General features: G+C 41.3%; 1 protein-coding gene across 7 annotated transcripts in view; it reads right to left on the minus strand.

The window, feature by feature from the left end:
• The window catches only part of NCKAP5 (NCK associated protein 5), a 1,072,936-nt gene that overhangs the window by 929,820 nt on the left and 122,131 nt on the right, over window positions 1–20,985 (minus strand). For 6 of the 7 annotated variants that reach the window (XR_013172672.1, XM_077153602.1, XM_077153594.1 and 3 more), the window contains exon 2: window positions 15,444–15,573. Coding sequence is in view for 5 of the 7 variants with exons in the window: in XM_077153602.1 (XP_077009717.1) it covers window positions 15,444–15,512 (69 nt within the window). In the remaining 2 variants the exon portion in view is untranslated. Of the gene's footprint in view, window positions 1–15,443; window positions 15,574–20,985 lie in introns of those variants that run through there. The other variant, XM_077153599.1, reaches the window with a different exon arrangement.

Here is a 20,985-nt window from a genome sequence, read left to right on the forward strand (position 1 = left end):
CATAGCTCAGAGCAATTGAAGGCAGAACCTAAACAAAGAAGAGCTGCTGCTGCTCCATTCTCCAGCCTCATTCTGTCAGGGGTTGGGACATGGAGTGGCAAGACCTAGTAGGAGCTGGTGTATAGGGAGCCATTATACATTTGTTTGAAAGACTGGAGAGGCTTCTAGAAGCCTTTGGAATAAAACTGCCTATTACAAATAAATATTGGCTGGCTGGAGGGGTGAAAGCAGTAAGCCAAAAGTCCCTGAAAATACATAATGCTCCATATAAGAAGGTCTGGCATATACCTCGTTAATAGGGTACTAAGAAGAAAGGAATTCAGGGTTTGGTCAGATGCAACTTATAGTTAACACCTAGGTGAATATTTTTGGCTGATAACAATATAGACCTGACATTCTGTTGTTAAAACTCCTATGTATAAATATAGACAGATCACACACTTAAAATGAGCCCCTTTCTGAACGCCTCCTTACATATGCAGACAAAGGACTGCCATCTGGAATCATCATGCCAGCCAACTCTGCATGTTTTCAGAGTAGGGAAGACTGCCCGCCAAGCACAGTGCTGTGTGCTTCATTTGAGTTCTTTCACTTAATTCTCCCATCCGCCCTCTGAGAAAAGATGTTCACCTCTCCTTATAGAGGCTCACAGAAGGTAAGCAACATGTCCCAGTCCACACAAGCAGGACACAGCAGGTTGGGATTCAAACCCAGCTCAGGCTGGTTCCCCAGCCAGCCCATGCTCATCCCACTCCATTCAAAAGTCTCCATTTCCACCGCATCCTTTGACGTGAGTGCTTTATAGCCAGTGGGCACTTAATACATGTTTCTTCCAGAGGCTATCTCTGTCCCTCCTGTTTTTGATCGGTTGAAGCCTATCAGGTAAGAGTTAACAAACTGGCATAACACTACTTTTCATTTATACAGTCCTACGGTTTCCAAAGTACCTTTTTTGCTCTATATTTTCATTTAATCCTCACTGCAACACCACCATTTTTCCCTTGAGGACACAGAGATTCAGAGAGTTTAAGTCACTTGCTAAACAGACACGGTTAGTAAAGAGTTTGACGCAAGGTTGAATGTAGAGATGTGAATTGGAATTCAACGATCACTCTGCTCTGTTACATTCCATGTTTCTCAACCTTCACCCTACACAATCACACCTCTGTGCTGGGCATTTTGATTGGGCCATGTGGACCTCTGACAAGGAGCCCACGTGCTGGCCACGTGGAGTTTGTGCTCTGAAGGAATCACAGCTTTTCAGTCTGGTTCAATCCAAGTTGGTGAATCCAAGGGAATGGGCTGGCAACCCACAGAATCTCCTTTCTTAAAATATACTTAAAATAGACTGTCTAAGGATAACAGAAATGTGAGAGCAGAGGGATTGGGGTGGGGTGGACACTATTATCTAGATTAGATGGGTTAAATGCAATCTGTTTGTCCCTTCACATCTACTTTTCTCCCTTCTCCACCCTGCTCTGTGCCCCAGCAAGCTTCATGGAGCCCCTTTGCTCTGGATTCCATTTGGGTTCAGCCAGTGGGCTCCCGGCAGGGGACTGGGCAGGGAAGCAAGGCGGGGGTGTTTATGTCCTGGATATCACTGTGTCAACGCTCCTTGCTGGCTCAGTGTTGGCTTGCTGCATCCCTCCACCAAAAGTGGCATTTCCTGCCAGGTGCTCCTCTCCTACAGCACATGGTATTTGTAGCTACTTCCTCTTCATCCTTTGGAGCCTAGCAGTGGTAATGGCTCCCCACTGATTATAGCCTCAGAGCGTTGCACTATTATTCTGCTAGGGTTCCGGCATCCTGCCTCCCATTTTTAAAGAGTTCTTTTACTAAACTCTCTTCCATGACCTGGCTTCAGAGCATCATCTGTTTTCTCCCAGGACTTAGATGCAGTAAATAAGGAAACAATATTATTGATCCACAGTCTTTGTAGGCAAGACAATGGAATATTATTCAGGTTCTCTTAAGAAGATGGGAAATGTTAAACACTTAGGATGGGACCTGCTTTCTCTCACCCTCAGTTTCTTCTTGTTATGCCCCACTAAACAGATATGAGATTCTGCTTCAGGGACCTAGCAGCAGAGCTCAAAACACGACCCAAAGATCTCTGAATAACTACCTATCCACCTCAGGAGCTTTCTAAATAGCTCCCTACCACTGCATTGGAGGTAGGGTTTCACTCAGGGAGGGGGAACAACAGCTACTGCCCCAGGCATACCTACCTGCTGCCTTCAAGAACATTGCTCTTGGCACTGCACCCACACATGCTGGCTTACTTCCACCCCTCATCGCCACACCATCTCCAGGACTGGCAGCCTCTAACAACAGCTCCTCTTCTCAAAAATGCCAACAGCCCTTGTGCCTACTGATCTGCTGGCTCTGCAGATGGATCTCAGAATTTACCAGACCAAATATTTTATTTGCCTTAACACATCTATATGCCTGAGAGCAGTCAATGAATTAAACTGTATTAAGAAACCTACTAAGCTGAAGACAGCTGCTCAAATCTAAAAACCAAAGAGGTGCTGAAAGATAGAAAGGAAGCAAATTTTCAGGGGCATCTTTGGAAATGGGCAATTATGAGGCATTAAGCCTAGTTAAGGACCTGAAATTTATGAGGAGGAAACATCTGGAACTGCCTGGAATGTAAAAGAACCAGGGGAAACCACTGTTGGGACTTGTAGGGAGCAGCTCAGACAAATGGGATTCTATGCTAGGAGAGAATTGCAAAATGAGTACATGAAAGTGACAGAATTAAAGCAGTGCATCTGGTGTTACATGAAGCATTTCAAAACAATGACTCCTGGATTTGTTCTTGAAATATTAATTGAGATTGTGATGGAGATGAGGATTGTCACATGAACAGAAAACTGGCAGTAAGATCATAAATACTTGCTAAGCTTAGCCAAAGCAATGGAGCATGGCAATGCAACATAAAGTATGGAGTGATGCTACCTAATTCATGAGAATCAGCCCCATGGATGCTTAATAAATATTAATTGATAATAATGAACTATAGAACTGGGTGGTAAAATAGTGTAAAGCAGACTACTAAAATACAGTTAATATATGTACATGGATAAAAGAATGAGAAGAGAGGATAGCATATTGATTTAGTGATGCTGTGCAAATCAGAAAGCATGGTAAGGGAGCTTTTAGAGAGCAAGGGGTGTGGCTAGAGGGTCAAGAGGAAAATTAAGATGGCAATTCAAAATTACAGTAGAGATTTTCTAGTATAAATTACAGTAGAGCAATTCCTCAAGTGTTAGCCAGGCACCTCGGAGCCACACCCCATTCTTATAAGACACTGCAGTATTTCTCAGTAACGTTCTGCTTCAGGGAACTCAGGGACACCAAAGATTAAATTTGGGCCAACTTGGTAGAGGAGGGACATGGACGCAGTCTTCCTTGGGGAAGCCTCCCCTTTATAATACAACCAGCAGAGCAGCTTCCACTTTTTAAGCCCCAGCACTGCTATGGCTCACACCAGTGTACACCCTGCTGGTATTACTATGATGTGTGCATATGTTACCAGAATTTTTAAAGCTTTATAAAGAAGAAACCATACTTTGCATTTCTTAATACTTGCATCCCTGTGCTTTGAACATAGTAGGTGCTCAATTCCAATGCTAATCAATTAGAAACTCGAGAAAGGAACACAGGCATGTCAGAGCAAACACTCTGCTATTGGGTTTGAGGATCAGTTTCGAAGAAGATCGATGAAAATTCCACTTCTTGTTTGCAACAAAGAACTAGAGAGTATGCCGGGGGAATGATCTTAGGCTAACAGAGGATGAGGCAGAAAACCCAGTTGCCATGGAAACTTGTATGATCTGATGATTCCCATTGTTGAAAGATGGGGATACACAAGGAGAATGACAAGCAGATCTTGGAGCCCTGAGAAAACATGGAACATGCCAAGCAAATGTCCCTGCTCATTTGTACTTAATGTTGTTGAGGCATTGTCATTTCATCCTCGATCCATAACACAGCATTTGCAAAGAGCTTTGAAAACATTTCCAATTCCAATTTTAAACTTTGTAATCTCTGAAACCTGGAGTATCCACAGAACAGTGCCTGGTATAGGCAAATCACACTCACTGCAGCACCTGAATATGGGTGATGGAGCCAGGTATTGCCAGATGGCTGCCTTGTGACCCAGGAAGTTGAGCATTACACATGCAGGTGCCATGGCCAGGCCTTGTTGGACTAGTGGCAGGTGAGGCTATCTCATCACTCATTCTTGGGTCACAGACATGTTTGAGAACATGATTTTACCTATAGACTTGCTCCCATACAGATACATACAAAATCTAATTCAAATATTTCAGACAGTTCAAAACCCCTGAAGTCTCTACATAAATTTCCTCTATCAAGCTCTTTGGGATGCAAAGGTGCCTATGATCCCATGTTAATAATCTCTTATGTAAACCAAAAAACTTTACATATGTGCCAGGATCATTCTCAAGAAAGACTGAGAGCAACATGTTGCCTGCTCTCTCCAACCTTCCTGACTAGCTCTCAGTTCCTTCTGCAGATAGTTCCTCCTGACCCCATATCCAGTATCCCCTGCTAATGTGTGATTAGCTCATGAGAAGATACTCACCAATACATTCATGTTCCCTTTCATTCATTTCAATCAGGGATGATTATAACCCCAGGGGGCATTTGGCCATATCTGAAGAGATTTTTGGTTGTTGCAATTGCAAGAGTAGAGGGGTAGGGTGGGATGTGTACTACTGGCATCAACTGGGTAGAGGCCAGGGATGTGGTTAAACATCCTACAGTGCACAGGACAGCAGCTTGTCCAAAGAATTTTCCAGTTCATCAAGTGGCAGGTGAGGCTATCTCATCACTCGTTCTTGGGTCACAGACACCTTTGAGAACATGATAAAGGTGTTATCTTTAAGAGTGTTAAACCTTGATAGCCTCCTCTGCCACAGTGTCACCCATCTGCCTGCTACAGTGACACTGTGGTTAGTGCCATGATAAAGACCAGAAGCAGGTATTATGGCAGCTCAGAAAGGGGCATTCTAACAAGAATTCTAGAAGATGTGGTTACTCCGGCTGTCTGCCTTATCTCCAATGCTGGAGGAAGGAGAGAAGGAGAGGAAAAAAAGTCATTTGGGGTGAGCAGTAACTACAATGAGCTCAGACACTCCTTTGAGCAAACCCAAAGGAGGCAGCTCCAAAGGTAAGTCGTGAACAGACAAATGGCATTTCTTTGGGAATCTCCTTACTGGGCATTATTTAGGCTCTCTAGTCTCCAACATACTCAGTGGCCTGGCCAAAAGAGCATGTAGTCGATTCGAAGGCCATTGCTCAAGGTGGAAACACTGATGCACACTGGGCACAGCACTATGTTGGATCTGCCCTTCCTTTCTCTCTCTCTCCCCACTCTATTCCCATTCCAGTCTATAATTCCACCATGTACACACCACCATCAGTCCTCATTGGGGAAAACCATAGCATTATATACAGACATGTATAGCCGTGACTATAAACTTTGTCTCTACTGGCATTGATTCTAAGACTTAGTTAATCAGAAAAAGCACATGACCAAAAACTAGGTTAACCAACACCCACATTCTTCATTCTGCCACCCTGCACTCCCATCCTTTTTTTTTTCTTTTGGTGGTGGTGGTGGTGCATGGTCTGGGAATCAAACCCAGGTCTCTCCCACAAGAAAGGTGAGCATTCTACCACTGAACCACCCATGCACCTTGCCCCTACCGTTTTGATAACTATTTGCAGAAAACAGGTTCGCTTCTCCTATCAGGAGGCACAGATACGGCAGATGTGCTAATACATACGTGAATCACTCACCCTCGAGGTCAGACCCCATTAAGGTTGGGAAGTGCCATCCAAGGAGCTTCCAGTCCCTGGCATGAATGGGTTTCCTGCTTCATACCTGCTGGTTGTACAGACACAACATAATCTGGAGGTTGGCAGATCCAAGTGGAAGTGCCAACTTGTCGGTTCTATAGCTTTGGGAAAGTTGATTAACTTAAGTTTCCGATTTCTCATTTGTAAAATAGGGATAATTAGAGTTCCTACCTTAAAGGGCTGTTGTAAGTATTAAATGAGTTTCCATATAAAGCTTTGAGTGAGCGGAGTGCCTGGCACATATTAAGCCTCTATAAATTTCAGCTATTATTATTAAGGACAGGAAGCCATCCCAGTCTAGACTCAATGCATGATTCGCTGACTGGACATGCTGAGCTGTCTGCTAAAGGGGCTATGAGGTTAGACGCAGCTTGTTTGCCTACTGTGTGGACATACTTTACCTGTCACAGCCCCATCTGCCTGCTCCTCTGAGCTGTCCTCCAATCAGATTCTCTCTTCAATACCAGCCCTGCTGTAAATCTCTAATCTTGCTCTCAGCACTGTTCTTGTTGGGTTCTGATCTCCTCTTGCTTTTCGGGAGACTCTTCACGACCCCGAGCAACCAGCTACTCTGGGCTGTATCCATCTGGCCATGTCTCCCTGCCTTCTTGTTTTGGTCTGGTAAAGCTGACGAAATGCAATATACCAGAAATGGACTTTTTTTTTTTAATATTTTTATTGACAAATCTTCACACACATACAATCCATACATGGTGTATAATCAGTGGCTCACAACATTATCACAAAGGTGTATATTCATCATCATGATCATTTTAAGAACATTTGTATCACCCCAGAAAAAGAAATAAAAAGAAAAAAGAAAAAACTCATACATCCCATACCCCCTTTCCCTCCCTCTCATTAACCACTAGTGTTTCAATCTACCCAATTTATTTTACCCCATATACTCCCTATCATTTATTTATTTTTATCCATTTTTTTTATTCATCTGTTCATACCATGGATAAAAGGAGCATCAGACTCAAGGATTTCACAATCACACAGTCAAATTGTAAAAGTTATATCATTATATAATCATTTTCAAGAATCAAGGCTACTGGAACACAGCTCAACAGTTTCAGGTACTTCCCTCTAGCCACTCCAATATACCATAAACTAAAAAGGGATATATATAATGCATAAGATTCTATTTGAAATCTCTCAGCCACTGAAAATTTATTTTGTCTCATTTCTCTCTTCCTCCTTTCGGTCAAGAAGGCTTTCTCAATCCCATGATGCTGGGTACTGGCAAATCCCTGGAGTTCTATCCCAAGTTGCCAGGGAGATTTATACCCTTTAGAGTCCCACATAGCGGGAGGACAGTGAGTTCACCTGATAAGTTGGCTTAGAGAGAAAGGCCACATCTGAGCAACAAAAGAGGTTCTCTGGGGGTGATACTGAGGCATAATTATAAGTAGGTTTATTCTATCCTTTGCAGGAATAAGTTTCATAGGGGTGAACCCCAAGGTCGAGGGCTCAGCCTATTGATTTGGTTTTTCCCACTGCTTGTGAGAATATCAGAAATCCTCCCAAAAGGGGAAGTTGAATATTTTGTCCTTTCTCCCTAGTCACCCAAGGGACATTGCAAATACTTTATTCACTGCCCAAATTACTCTGAGATATATCAGGGCATCACTCTAACCTAGACAAACCAGTAAGATCTCATGCCATATTCAAGATTTCATGTACTTACAGTGTTCAACTAAACTGATTGTACAACTTAAATTAGGTAATGCACTACCCAAATTAAGGGATTGCTTTTTTAAAATTTTTCAACTTTTTTTATTGTATAGTATATATGCTAAAAAGCATATATATCAAAGCAAAGAAATAAAAAAACAATAGTTTTCAAAGCACTCTTCAACAAGTAGTTACAGGACAGAACCCAGAGTTTGTCATGGGCTACTATACGATCCTCTCACATTTTTCCTTCTAGCTGCTCCAGAATATAGGATGCTAGAGGGCTTAAACATTTTTTCGTCATCAAAATCAACCTTTTCCCCTTTTTTGTAAAAAAAATATCATATATACAAAAAAGCTATAAATTTCAAAGCACAGCACCACAGTTAGTTGAAGAACATGTTTCAGAGTATGACATGGGATACAATTTCACAATTTTAGGTTTTTACTTCTACTGCTCTAAAATACTGGAGACTAAAAGAGATATCAATTTAATGATTCAGCATTCATATTCATTTGTTAAATCCTATCTTTGCTGTATAACTCCACCATCACCTTTGATCTTTCCATACCTCTCTTTTGGGGTGTTTGGGCTATAATGATTCTAAATTTCTCATATTGGAAGGGTCTGTCACTAATATGGGGTAGGGAGATAGAACTATCTGATATTTTGGAGAGGCTGGGCTAGGTATCAGGGCTTATCTGGACTAGCGACCCATCTGGAGGTTGTAGGTTTCTGAAAAGTTACTCTAGTGCATGGAATCTTATACATTGTCCTACGTGTTCTTTAGGGCTGGCTGGAATGATCCTTTTGGGGGTTGGCAGGTTATGACAGGTAGCAAGGTCTACCTGAAGCTTGCATGAGAGCAACCTCCAGAGTAACCTCTCAAATCTATTTGAACTCTCTCTGCCACTGATACTTTATTACTTATACTTCTTTCCCCACTTTTGGCCAGGATGGAATTGTTGATCTCATGGTGCCAGGTCTGCATTCATCCCAAGGAGTCATCTCCCATGTCACCAGGGAGACTTTCCCCTGGATGTCATGTCCCACATAGTGGGGAGGGTAATGATTTCACTTGCAGAGTTGGGCTTAGAGAGATTGAGGCCACATCTGAGCAACAAAAGAGGTCCTCCAGAAGTAACTCTAAGGTATGCCTATCGATAGTCTAAGCTTCTCTGCTAGCCTCATAAGCTTCACAAGAGTAAGCCTCCTGATCGAGGGCATGGCCTATTAATTTGGGTGTCCCCAAAGTTTGACACAATATCAAGGGATTCCCTGATGGTAAGGTTTAATAGTTCCATATTTTTCTTCCATTCCTCAGGGGACTTTGCCAATACTTTTTGATTATCTGAGGGGACAGGTTTTTAACAATGGGGATTTATTAGCTTATAAGTTTACAATTCTAAGGCTGTGCAAATGTCCACATTAAGTCATCAATAAGATGATATCTTCTCTGAGCAAGGCACACGGCAATGTCTTCTGGTCCTTCTCTCTCAGGTTTTGTTAATTCCAGCTTCTAGCTTCATGGCTTCCTCTCTCAGTTTCTGTGCATGTGTCCTTGCCTCTCAGCTTCTCTGAGCCTTTTTCCACAAATTTCTCTGGGTTTTCTGTGTGTCCTTTATCCTCTTATAAAGGACTCCAGTAAGAGGATTAAGACTCACCTTGAATGAAGTGAGCCCATCTTAGCTGAAATAACCTAATCAGAAGGTTGTACATACAGTAGGTCAAATACCCACAAAAGTGGATTTAAAAAAATGTTCTTTTCTGGGGTACATACAGCTTCAAACCACCACACTTCTGCTAGCCCATACCCATCCAAAGCATGCAAAGAACTGCCTTGTGGGACGGTAGGTGGGCATGGGATTTCTCCAGCATTTACCTTGACATTCCAAGATGGGCTAACCTAGGCTGATGAGCAGATTCACCAGGTAAATATTAATCGAAAGGGACAAGACTTCTCTAATTCCAATTTTCACCAGTTCCAAGTAGGCATAACCAAACATACAGCATAATACTCAGAAAAGTTGCTAACCCAGGGCAAAGCTGGCATGTTCTTCATCTATTGCTATCTGCCAAAATGGCCTTAGCTTGATCCTCAGACATCACCACAATTTTCCACACCTGCTTCTGGCTCCTTTCTTCTCAGGACAGACAGGAGACAACTGTGCTAATAGTCCATTTAGAGGGAGTGAAGGTGGTCCCTTCCATTCTTGGATCCTCCTCTACTTCTTGTTCACTGGGGAAATGCAGGGCAAAATCAATATCAGAGTACAAAGGCTAAGCTTCCCAGAGGACAGTTCAGGATTTGCCCAGTGGTCAGAAGCACAGAATAAACAGCACTTTATATTACTCTTCCATTAGAAGTAGCCAAGGGCAGCTGGGGCTTGAAAAGCTAGAAACCTGGTAGTTTGTACACTGTACAGAAACTCTCTAGTATGGGGTGGTCTAACTGTAGCCACGTGAGCATTAAGAAAATGAAAATCATGCCTGAAGCACCACAAAAGAAAATTAAGACTTCTTTTTCCCTTAGTCTTCACCATCTACTGGCTGCACTGAGCAACACTACAATGCCCCTTTCTTGGGTTTAGGAAAGGTCTCTGTGAATATTGAGTTTTCTAAAACATCTCACTGTTGTCCAAATTCTGCCACTTGAGTATATGCAGCTTTGCCTAGCAACCTAAACCTCCTTCCTTGTCTACCCTTGGCATATTGCATGCCCTGAGGTCAAATACAAGTCACTACACAGAAAATTAGCTCTCAGGAAAGGTGAACCTATCAAACTTCCCATTTTTCTTATATATGCAGATATCCTTTGGAATCCTGATTGCTGCTTGTCTTTGTAAATAAAGCTTTTCTGGAACACAGCCATGCCCGTTTATGCATGTACTGTCAGTGGCTGCTTTCTTGCCACAGTAGCAGAATTGAATAGCTGCAATAGAGACCATCTGGGAAGCAAAGCCTAAGATGTTTACTATCTAGTCCTTTACAAAAATAGCTGCTGACCCCTGCTTTAGAATTACTTCTAATCACTAAATCGGGGGAAATAACTAAAGATACTATAGCAGGAATTTAAATGAGACATCAGGAAGAAATTTCCCTGGGAGAAAATAATTGCCTGATGAAATCAGTTGTTGGCAGAGGAGGTATGATAGTCTCCTTGGCTTTCTATTTCTTTGTCATTATCCCACAGTCCTCACCTACCAAATTCTCCCCATTTCTTCAAGTCACACCTCTAACACCTCTCCTCATGGCCCCCTCCTCCTCTCCTCCCGCAATGATCTCAAATCCCATTATTGTCAGTACCACAAGTCCTATCTCCTTCATGTCTTATTCTTTCTGCTTAGTAAGTTGCCTTCATTCAATCAGCAAATCAACTCTAAACACTCTATATCAACCAGGGGGTCCCGGCAGGAAAGAGATGACTCATTGAATCAAGTATGGGCAGAACTAAGACAAATTGACAAAGACAGGCTGACCATACCCAGGAGCCATTACTATGAAGAGGCCCAAAGGGGCATGGAGAGAGAGAAGATACTAGAACCCAGAGAGAGAAAGAGCTGTGGTTATAACTGCCGTTGGAGTTGTGGGAGAGGGTTGCCCAACAAAACCTTCAGTCTTAGGCAGAAGTGCCTCTCATTATAGTTCACCACCAGGAAGTGAGAGAGCAGGAAAATAAATAGCTCAACTTCTTTCTTCTCTACATCTCTGATCTGCTGAATCCTCCAATTGGCCAATCTCAACAAGATGCTGAGAGGCAAAGGAGCCTTTTGACAAGATCCGCATGGGGGCACAAAGCCAGGTAGAGAAAGAAGAGTGGATCTGAAGGAGAAACAGAAAATACTTGGCACACCCTTAGGCCACTAAAACGTTTTAAATATAACGCAGGTTTTCAAAAATACATGCTGAGTGACTTAGTTAAAACATTCCACTGGTGGAGTGCATAATTACTAGAAGGATTTGAACACACACTGTCAAAGGGTGAAGCATGAATTGAATGACCTCTGTGGGTCCTTCCCTGTCCCTTTGACACAATCAAAACTCCCCTGCTATTAGAGTTAGGGGTCTAAGTTGACACCAAAGTCTTATATTCCTTTGCATGGGAGAGTAAGGAGGGTAATAAGTAGGATTTCATCATTCAATAGAGAAACTATTATTCTCATCCATGCTCAAAGGCAAAAGGTAATTTTTTTAATTAAAAGAAAATGCCTGGGCGGACCACGGTGGCTCAGTGGCAGAGTTCTCTCTTGCCAGAGACCCGGGTTTGATTCCCGGTGACTGCCCATGCAAAAAAAGAAAATGGAAAATGTCTGCTACTGAAATGTTAGCTGGTAATAAAGGTAATCCACTCCCCAGACTTCTCATCAGCTACATGCTATCACACCCCGACAAGTGTCAGATAGCTATACAAGCAACCTAGGAATGATTCTTGCAAATAAAAAATGCAGTGTGAATGGTGACTTTTTCTGATCAAAGAGCTTCTGGGGTGTTTCTGGGGGTGACTTGTATTATTATTATTATCAGAGAAGACTGCGCTGGCCACCAATAGACAGCCACTCCACATGCTCCAGCCCATGGTGACAAACTTGGAGTTGCGTGTCTTTCTCTCTGGGACTTTATCCCCTAAGCTGAAACACGTTTTTTCATTCCAGTTTCACTTACCTGTCCCTATCTTCTTTAAAGGGTGATTTATTCTTGGCTATCTTCAAATGTCAAGAATACTTCAGTGTCAGCAGAACTCACTCATATGTGTGCCCACTACCCCCATCACAGAGACAATCCCCCAAGCCATGTCCTGAAAGGAATATTGTAACTAAGAACCAACAACTCAGTTTTTCAAGTTGGAGCTTTTTCCCTGGTACTTCGACTGGAAGTTCCTTTATGCTATGGCTCCTCTGGCCTAAAAATGTAAAAGCAGTTGCAAGGGAACTATAATTTCTACTCAACACTTCACGATTTGATTATGTAAAATAAAAAAAAAATCATAATGAAGTTAATAGTACCTTTCTCTTGCAGAACATTATAAGGAATTTCTCCTGTAAAATCTGAAAGTGGAAATTACCTCTGGGCCTCCTGACTCTCAAAAATATGGGTCAGGATGATTACTGCAATGGAATTTCAAGACATAAGAATGTAATCTGTTTCTCTTTCCTCTATTCAATTTTTCAAAAGGACATCTTCTCTTGCTGGAATATTACATGGTAAAAGATAAAGAATTGAACTGATAGGGAGGAGACATGGGCTTTATTTTTGGTTGTAAAACTAGTTGTGTGACCTCAGGAAAAGCATTTACCTCTCTAGTTCTCACCCTCCTCTTTGCAAAGTGAGGCACTGCATGACCCATTCCCACTTTAGCATTCTGTAATTAGAAAAATAAAATATCCATGCCTCGGGAGTAAAGAGTATATAATCTGAGGCCAGGTTTTGGTTTATTTTCTTCATATTTCAGAGCAGCTCTTGTCTAGAATCGTCTCTATTTCTTGCCTGGTTACTTGCATGGTTTTAGCATGGAGCCTAACAGGAGTTCAGTGCTGGGCTGAAGTCCTTTCCAGGTCAGTTAGCTTTGTTTGTCCTCACCCCCAGTTTAGCTCTCTTCCTGACAGTCAACACAGAACTTATCCAAAGGGATTTCAATGGATCCCAATTCCAAAAAGCCAATTCATCACATGAGCAGCAATATCTTAGATGAAGGATAAAAGATAATAACAAAACTGAGGGCATAATAATAATTGCTTGGCTAAATGGTGTAATGTAGATTGTTTAATGGCATTTAAGGACCCCAAATACTGAATCATGTAGTCATAGGAGAGGACATTCTTTTCCAGGATTTGCAATTCTGTGTATGCTCGTACACTTAATGTGTTTCTAGGAAACAAGGAAGATATCTCACTAGTATAAAAAATATATATATATATATATATATCTCCTAAGCATGATATAGGGAGATTTACCAGAATTAAGTTTCTCAGGTAGCACCAAACAACATGTTGTCATTTTCACAGTATCCATCTAGGTTAGTAAGTCCAGAGACAGACTGACAGCCCCCACAAGGTCCAGCCACACATCAGTGGGAATGCAAGCTTGGCTTGGGGCTTTTACTTAGCAGTGGTAACATGACAGGTTTTGATTTATGCCCCTACTCAAAGCTATCCCTAAGCAATAGGTAAACATGGGCAACAATTTCATTCTGACCATTTCCCCTTCTCTCTGATTTTCAGGTACTCAAGGCTGCCGTGGTAGCCTCCTACTCCCATCCCTGCCTTGCCCAACCCCAGCTCTGCCTTCTCAAAGCTCCAGGCAGTTCATCCTTCTGTTTACCAATTCCCTTAACAAAATAATGCTTGCCTGGTTGATATTTGGGAATAAACAAAGGCCTTTTATTAATGAATGCTATTATGAATTATTAAAAAACACTAGCTTAGGTTGTTTGCCTATATAGGGTATTTGTATTTTATCAGGGATCTAAGGCAGGAAACCGAAAAGGATGATATTTTGGGGTTGAGGACCTTTGTGAGCTGCTTACATCATATCATATGGGCATCTCTGCCCCCTGTTAGGTGTAATACAGACCATGTTGACATGTCGATATTTAAGATGCATTTTTCTTCTGCAGTATCACAGAAAAAATGTAAAGAAGAAACCTGAAAATTTATCTCTTTATCCCAATTTTCCCTAGAAATTAAAAGAGAATAGACATACTAGTACACAGACACACACAAACATACTCACACACACCTACATACATGCCGATCACTACATTCTGCCTGGAAACAGCAAGTGAGATGGGGTCATATCTAGGAGAAGAACCTAAAACTCAAAGTGCTCAGCTGCTAAAGCCCACATAGACTGAAATGTGGACTCAAGTAACAAGAGAAGAATTTGACACAAAAGCTTAATGCAATCTGTTTCTCAAATCCTGGGAACTCATATCTGTGAACAGTCTATGAAACGAAGCCTCAGCATGTATGAGGTAAATAGCTAATCTGTACATTATCAGAGCAAGACTGGCAGCTGCAGAGACTGAAAGATATAAATGGTCAATCAATTCAACAAATCATTTATTGAACACCTACTGTGCGCCACACTCCAGGCCAGGTGCTGAGAATTCACAAATGAATAAAGCACAGCCCGATACAGCATGCAAAAGAAGGATGCAAGCTAAATGTCTATTTCAGTAGATGAGCAAAGGAGAAAGGAGTGACTGGCTTGATTTGGTTTCTTGCTGTGTTCAAGCTCATTATGGAACCAAAGAGGTGGCTGTGTGCATCTTAGCACAGAGTCCATGAAAGAGTAGCCAACCTTCCAAAATCAAGGACTTCTTTTTTTTTGTTTGGACTAACCAGATTATCATACCTGAAAGGAACCCCAACCATGTTCTTGAGAATGTCGCTTGTCAGCATTAAAACTTCCAGAAAGAAAGTTTATGGACAAGTGAATTAATTTACATACCTAAGAAGAGCTTAAAGACTTTATTGACTCTTCAATACTTGAAGCTGTGTGGAATTCTTGTTCAACTTACCCCCAAAGTTAAAGTAAATGGGTGATGGAACAACTATATATAGGCTTGGCATGGGACATCAGCTGTACAGTAGTGTTTTCGTATAGGCTAAATTCTACTTCAGCTGGAATTAATGTAATTATATATAATGTTGACAGATGATGACATTTGCCTATTAAGACACTATACAAACATTCCAATAATTTGCTGGCTTTTGAGTTTGTGAAAAATAAATGAAACAAAATCCCAGGAGATATTGCTAATGGAGTAACTGGAATGGAGGGTTTGAAAGCACAGGGTTCAGGAAATAGCAAAGAATAATGCATTTTAAGCCAAAACATATAGAGTGGCAAATGAATATTAAGTACTTACCACAAGACTGCTGTCTAGAGATAGCCTTTTTCCAAAGTCCCTTTTGTCAAGCTGTCTCTTTCCCTCCATGGGTGAGGTTATTTATTTTCCTTTGTGATTTATAAGAAATCCCCGTCTGTTTTCAGGGGCACTGCAAAAAAGCAAACATGTGTTTTACTGTCCAAGTTGACAGGGTTTAGGCCCTTCTTATTAACTTTCTAACCAGGAACAAGTGTTGAAGCCAAAAACACACAGATCCAAATTATGACACTGAGCTTAAAAGATCTCTCTGGGTTTCAAATGTCAGAGTTGTCTTTATAGCAGCCACCTTGTTTTATAGGTCATGCTAATGAAGTTGGGGAATGGGTTTACAGGTCGAATCAGCAGACTGTGGAAAAAAGCAAACAGTCCGTTTCATGCCACACTGTCTCCACACCCATTGTCTCTCTCTGTTGTCCAGAATCATGCTGTTCCTCTGCACAGAGATACTGCCTGCAAATTCCATGAGAGCAAACCAACAAAACCACGTTCTATAGCCAAGAGTTATAGAGCCCAAAGCCCGGTAAGGGGAGAAAGGAGTGATGGATATTATTGTCAATATTTAATTTAAAAATATTCAATTTGATGAACATTATAAGATGCATTCTCTGTGGGGCAGATTGATTCAGAATGAATAGTGAGTGACATCATTAGTGCCGAAGAATACACACTGAATACCCACTGCATTTTACCATACCAGACAGAGTTGATTCCCTCACTCCACTGAGATTGCTTGTTCTGGAATAATTAAGTATTCTGGTTAAGGACTCATCCTCTGTATTAAACATTGCCATCCTTTTTTTTTTGCATGCTGTATGGCAGGGTCACATTTCATTATTTTTCCATGTGAGTATCCCATTATTGCAGCACCATTTGCTGAATTTTGTGTTTGTTTTGCTTGTTTGTTTGTTTATTTGGGACATGCATGGGCCAGGAATTGGACCCAGGTCTCCCACGTGGCAGGCGAGGATTCTACCACTGAACTACTTTTGCACTCCCTCCCTTCCCATTTTCAACAAGGCATAAAAGACTTAATTTTTTTTTAAAGGGGTTTGAGCCTAAGCTTTCCCACTTATTACTAAATGACCTAGGAGAAGTGATTAGCCTTTCTGAACTCATTTTTCTCAGCTGTAATACTGGATAATAATGGGGAGTGAATGATGTACATGGAAATGATTTAAAGGCAATAAATTATAACTTATATGTAAGGTATGGTTACCTACAGGCTACATTAAAATGCAGTTAACCTTAAATATTTAAATACTCATTGACTTAATTTAATATGTCTTTGATGATTCAGAAGGCACTCTGAAGTATGGAAATTGCTCACAGTTCTCAAAAACATACCTAGCCATTGTGCTGCTGATACAGAATCAGAAATAATTAATAGAGAGCTGAACTTAATAAGATGCTATACTAATCAGTTTTTGAAAAAAACTGAAAAGTAGATTTCCCCACATTCAGTGGCTTGAAGTCTAACATGGAGGCAACATACTCTACAGCACAGCCCATAGCATCTGGCCTCCTCTTGGTTTCCTCCACCAGGAAAAGGGTTCAGTTGGCTGCGGTCAAGACAGGGTACACCCAAATCATAGTCAATCATGGGAAATCAATGAGCTCATTTTCCGTCCTATAGGTTCCCTCCTCATCTTAGTCATTCCATCTCTTACTTTCAGGAACACTGACTTTAACTGTGTATTACTTTAACTGAGTGTATTACTGGTACACTGAGAAACTTATAGGAGTCCTTTTCAAATTCAGTATAAAATCCAATTTTTTCAATGTCATGGTCAAGGTCTACTTCCAGCTGATTAGTCCTTCACAATCCCCAAACACATTAAGTACATTCCTGAGGCCTTCTGATCTTACCTCTCACTTCCATGGAGTCTAAATCCTCAGCTTGCTCCAGGGCAAGTTTCCTATACCACCCCATCTGGCAATGACTTTCTCTCTCTTCCAATTTTCATGGAAGTCCTTGCGGACTTGCCTTTATAATCACCATAGACTACCTAACATAGTAATTTATATATAGCATATTCTCAATCTATGCTTGTTGGCAGTAATGAACAAACTCTAGGCAGTACTTCTTCAGAGGAGAGTTAGTTTGGTACTACTGGGACCTGACTCATCCTTCTTGCGGCTGTTTCTACTCACTCTGCAGCCTCCCCTGACTCCCATACTCATCTCATGATGAGTCACCACACTCATCACAGGTAGATCAGAAACCCTCTGTAATGATGAATCCAGTTATAGAGACTACCCAGGCCCTCAATTTTCTCTCTCCATCAAGGGCATCCCATCCTGAATCTTAATCCAAAACAGCTTTGGGATTTGTTCTTTCACAAAAGACTACCCTTCAGTGTTCAGCATTTATTTAATGAGCACGTACTACATGGAAGACCAGTCCTTAGATATGGGTGATACAACAACTATGCATAACAAAGACCAGGTTCCTGCCTTCATGGAACTTACCTTCGTGGGGGTGCGGATGGGGGTTAGAGTATAGGAAATAAACAAACAGTAACTTCAGACTACAATCGATACCTGGTATGAAGACTATAACCCAGAGGATGGTGTGGGTTATACTTGACAGAATGTCAAGTATGGGGAAGAAGAAAATATTTTAGATAGAATAAGGAGAGGAGCCAGCCATGGACAAAGGCAAGCACAAAGCATTTCAGGTATAGGAACCAGCTTCTCGGTTGAAGCCCTGAGTTGTGAAATAGCTTCTTACATCCCAGCAGAGGGGACCATTTTCTAGGAACAAAGCAAGCTAGAAAAAGAACACCTGAGGAAAGTTCTGAGAGGTAAGGAACAATCAGATCATGCAGGGTCTTAGAAGCTATAGTATCCTGTTTGACTCTAATTCTAAACACAGTGGTTATTCCTTAATAGCTGATAGCATTAAACAAGCTATTTGATCTCTTTAAGCCTCAGTTGATTCTATACAATTTGGAGTTAATAGTAAGACTTTCCTTATTGTAGGGTGGTTGTCACTATTAATGAGAGGATCCACTGAAAGAATTTAGCCAGTGCCTGGCACATAGGAGGTGAGCTTGAAATGAGAGATAAATTGATTATTCGTTTGGGTAAAAATGATTATGCTCATTGAGGAACAACCGTTGTGCATGGATTTTAGGTTCCACAATGAGTTGAAGAGGCCGCCATTTGGGGAAATGGAGATTCTTTTGACAGTTCTCAAACAGTCTAGTCTGCCTATCTGGAAGGCTGATTCAATTGCTTGAGCTCGTCCATCTCTTTTTATACTTTATGGTGCCAATAATATGGGCAGACATAATATTTAAAATATTTAGCAGCTGGCATCAGTCAGGTATTGATCACCCAGAAGGGTACAGTCCAGTCAGGACTGATAGTGACAAGCAATACAGCCATACCAGTGTGTCCTAGTCAACTACCAGACTGGGTGCAAACACCCAATGCTTTCTGCATGTTAAACCATACAACAATCATGGAAAGCATCAAAGTAACGTTATCAAGTTATCCAAAAGTATAAGAACAAGGCCAGCCAAAGGAAAAAAAGGGGGCCACTAAGATGTGCCCATATGAAAAGGCAAGTGGTCAAGAAAAGTCCAAAGACCAATACACTCCATCTCCAGCATTATGCAGGAAAGTGTGTGCCCACATTTACATATATCCAATGGGGATTTCAGGTATTTGGCAGAAATGAGTATGACAGATTTCAAAGACAATTAGGATTACAGGGCCATTGGTATCATCCAGCTGAGTCCCCTTACTCAAAGAACACTGTCATCAAGCAACCTTCTGATTTTGTTTGAGTTCCCTCACTCTCCTACTTCTAGAAGAAGAATATGCTCATTGGCAAAAACTTAAGAAGGTAGTCTTTTGGAAAGTTCACATTTTTTAGTATAATTTTACAAATTGGCATCTGATGTTTTTATATTTACCATTTGTGTATCTGGTCATATCCCAAAGCCTGATCACTGCCCAAGGTATTAATCAAATTTCTGAGTCTAAAAGACTAAGGTAGAACCCAGGATGGCTGTGGCTACTGGCCTGTCTCTGCTGTTTATTTGTCTATTGGCTCTCAGCCCCACCGTTGTTCTTCTAGTCTCTTCTCTGTATTGTGGGTCTAGAGGTGGAACTATATTATCAAGACTTACTGGTCAGTTGGGTTAACACTGGATTCTATGAATGAGAGGTAGTGAGAGATTAGAAGGTAGTAGGGAGAAGGACTTCAGCTTCCAGCCCTGGCAGCAGAAACAGCAAGTGACTACAGGCTCCAGCAACTTCAGTGATTGCTCAGACAGCTCAGCATAAGAAAGAACAGCATCAGCTTTCTGAACTCTGGATACCATCCCCTTATTCCTTTGGTCCTGCAGGCATTCCATCACCTCCAACAGCAAATCCCTATACTAAATCTCACTCTGCTTGACATTTCTAGAGTAGTTTCTCTTTTCTAGGCTTCCCAATGATTGATGCATGCCCCATGGAAATCCATTTGGATAGGTAGCCAACCTTCTTTGGGTAACACCTTGCTTCCTTCTCATGAGCTTTCTAAAATCAAAGCATGAAATTAAACTTTCCACTAGACACTATGCTCCTGGAGGACAGGTATAGTATTATCTGTTCCATGCCACCCCCCTAAGTAGGATAACGCCTGACATATAGCAACATAACAGAAACTCAATGAGCATTTGTTTGCATTAATAAATGAACAAAATAAGTGTTTACAGCCATCGTTGTGAACATGTAAAGAATAGGGCAGCAATATAAGGTTGCTGACACCAAGAAATATTGCACACATTTTATCACTGCAGTTACCTTTCTAGTCAAACCCATACAGACACACCCAAGTCTTAGAGAAAATATTTTGTCATGATTTTAAAATATCATCAAGTTAAAAGTGACTGCATAGGTCCTGCCTGCATTTACAAAGTGCCATAATCCAGTTAAAGTTTTTGTCTTTTTTTTCCTATGTCTTCTCACATCTACTTATAAAAGAGCACACATCTGTCTCAGAGTGAAGGTTTAGAAGCCTTTTCCTCCCTGTACAGGATGGAAAATGGTCAGGGAGATGAAGGAATACAGGAAATTAAGCATCCTTTCATTGATGGCCCTTGATATTGATCTTTCCTTGCCCCCTCAGGCACATCTATCTCTGGCTGATGAAATTCGTACTTCTAGCTATCTACAGAAATCGGAGTGGCCTTAATAAACTCTGTTTTTAATTTTCCTCACCGACAGTAATGACCTTTCAGTGCTAGACAAACTTTTTAATATTCCTAAAGATGCTGGTTGTTTCTATTTTCATCTAAACTTTAATGGGCTGCGTCATTTTCAAGCAATAGTTACCAAACCATGCCATTAAAGAAGACCCCAAGGCATATTCCCTCATACACAGTATCACACACACTCACACAACATATAGACACATTTTAATAGTTTTCTCCACCCCAATTTCTGTGTCTCTGATTCCCCACTTCCATCTCTGCTTTGACAATTTGCAGCAGTGCCTGAAAAAATGAAAAAAAAAAAAAAGGTA

Source organism: Tamandua tetradactyla, chromosome 3, assembly GCF_023851605.1.
Source record: "Tamandua tetradactyla isolate mTamTet1 chromosome 3, mTamTet1.pri, whole genome shotgun sequence".
Lineage (NCBI taxonomy): Eukaryota > Metazoa > Chordata > Mammalia > Pilosa > Myrmecophagidae > Tamandua > Tamandua tetradactyla.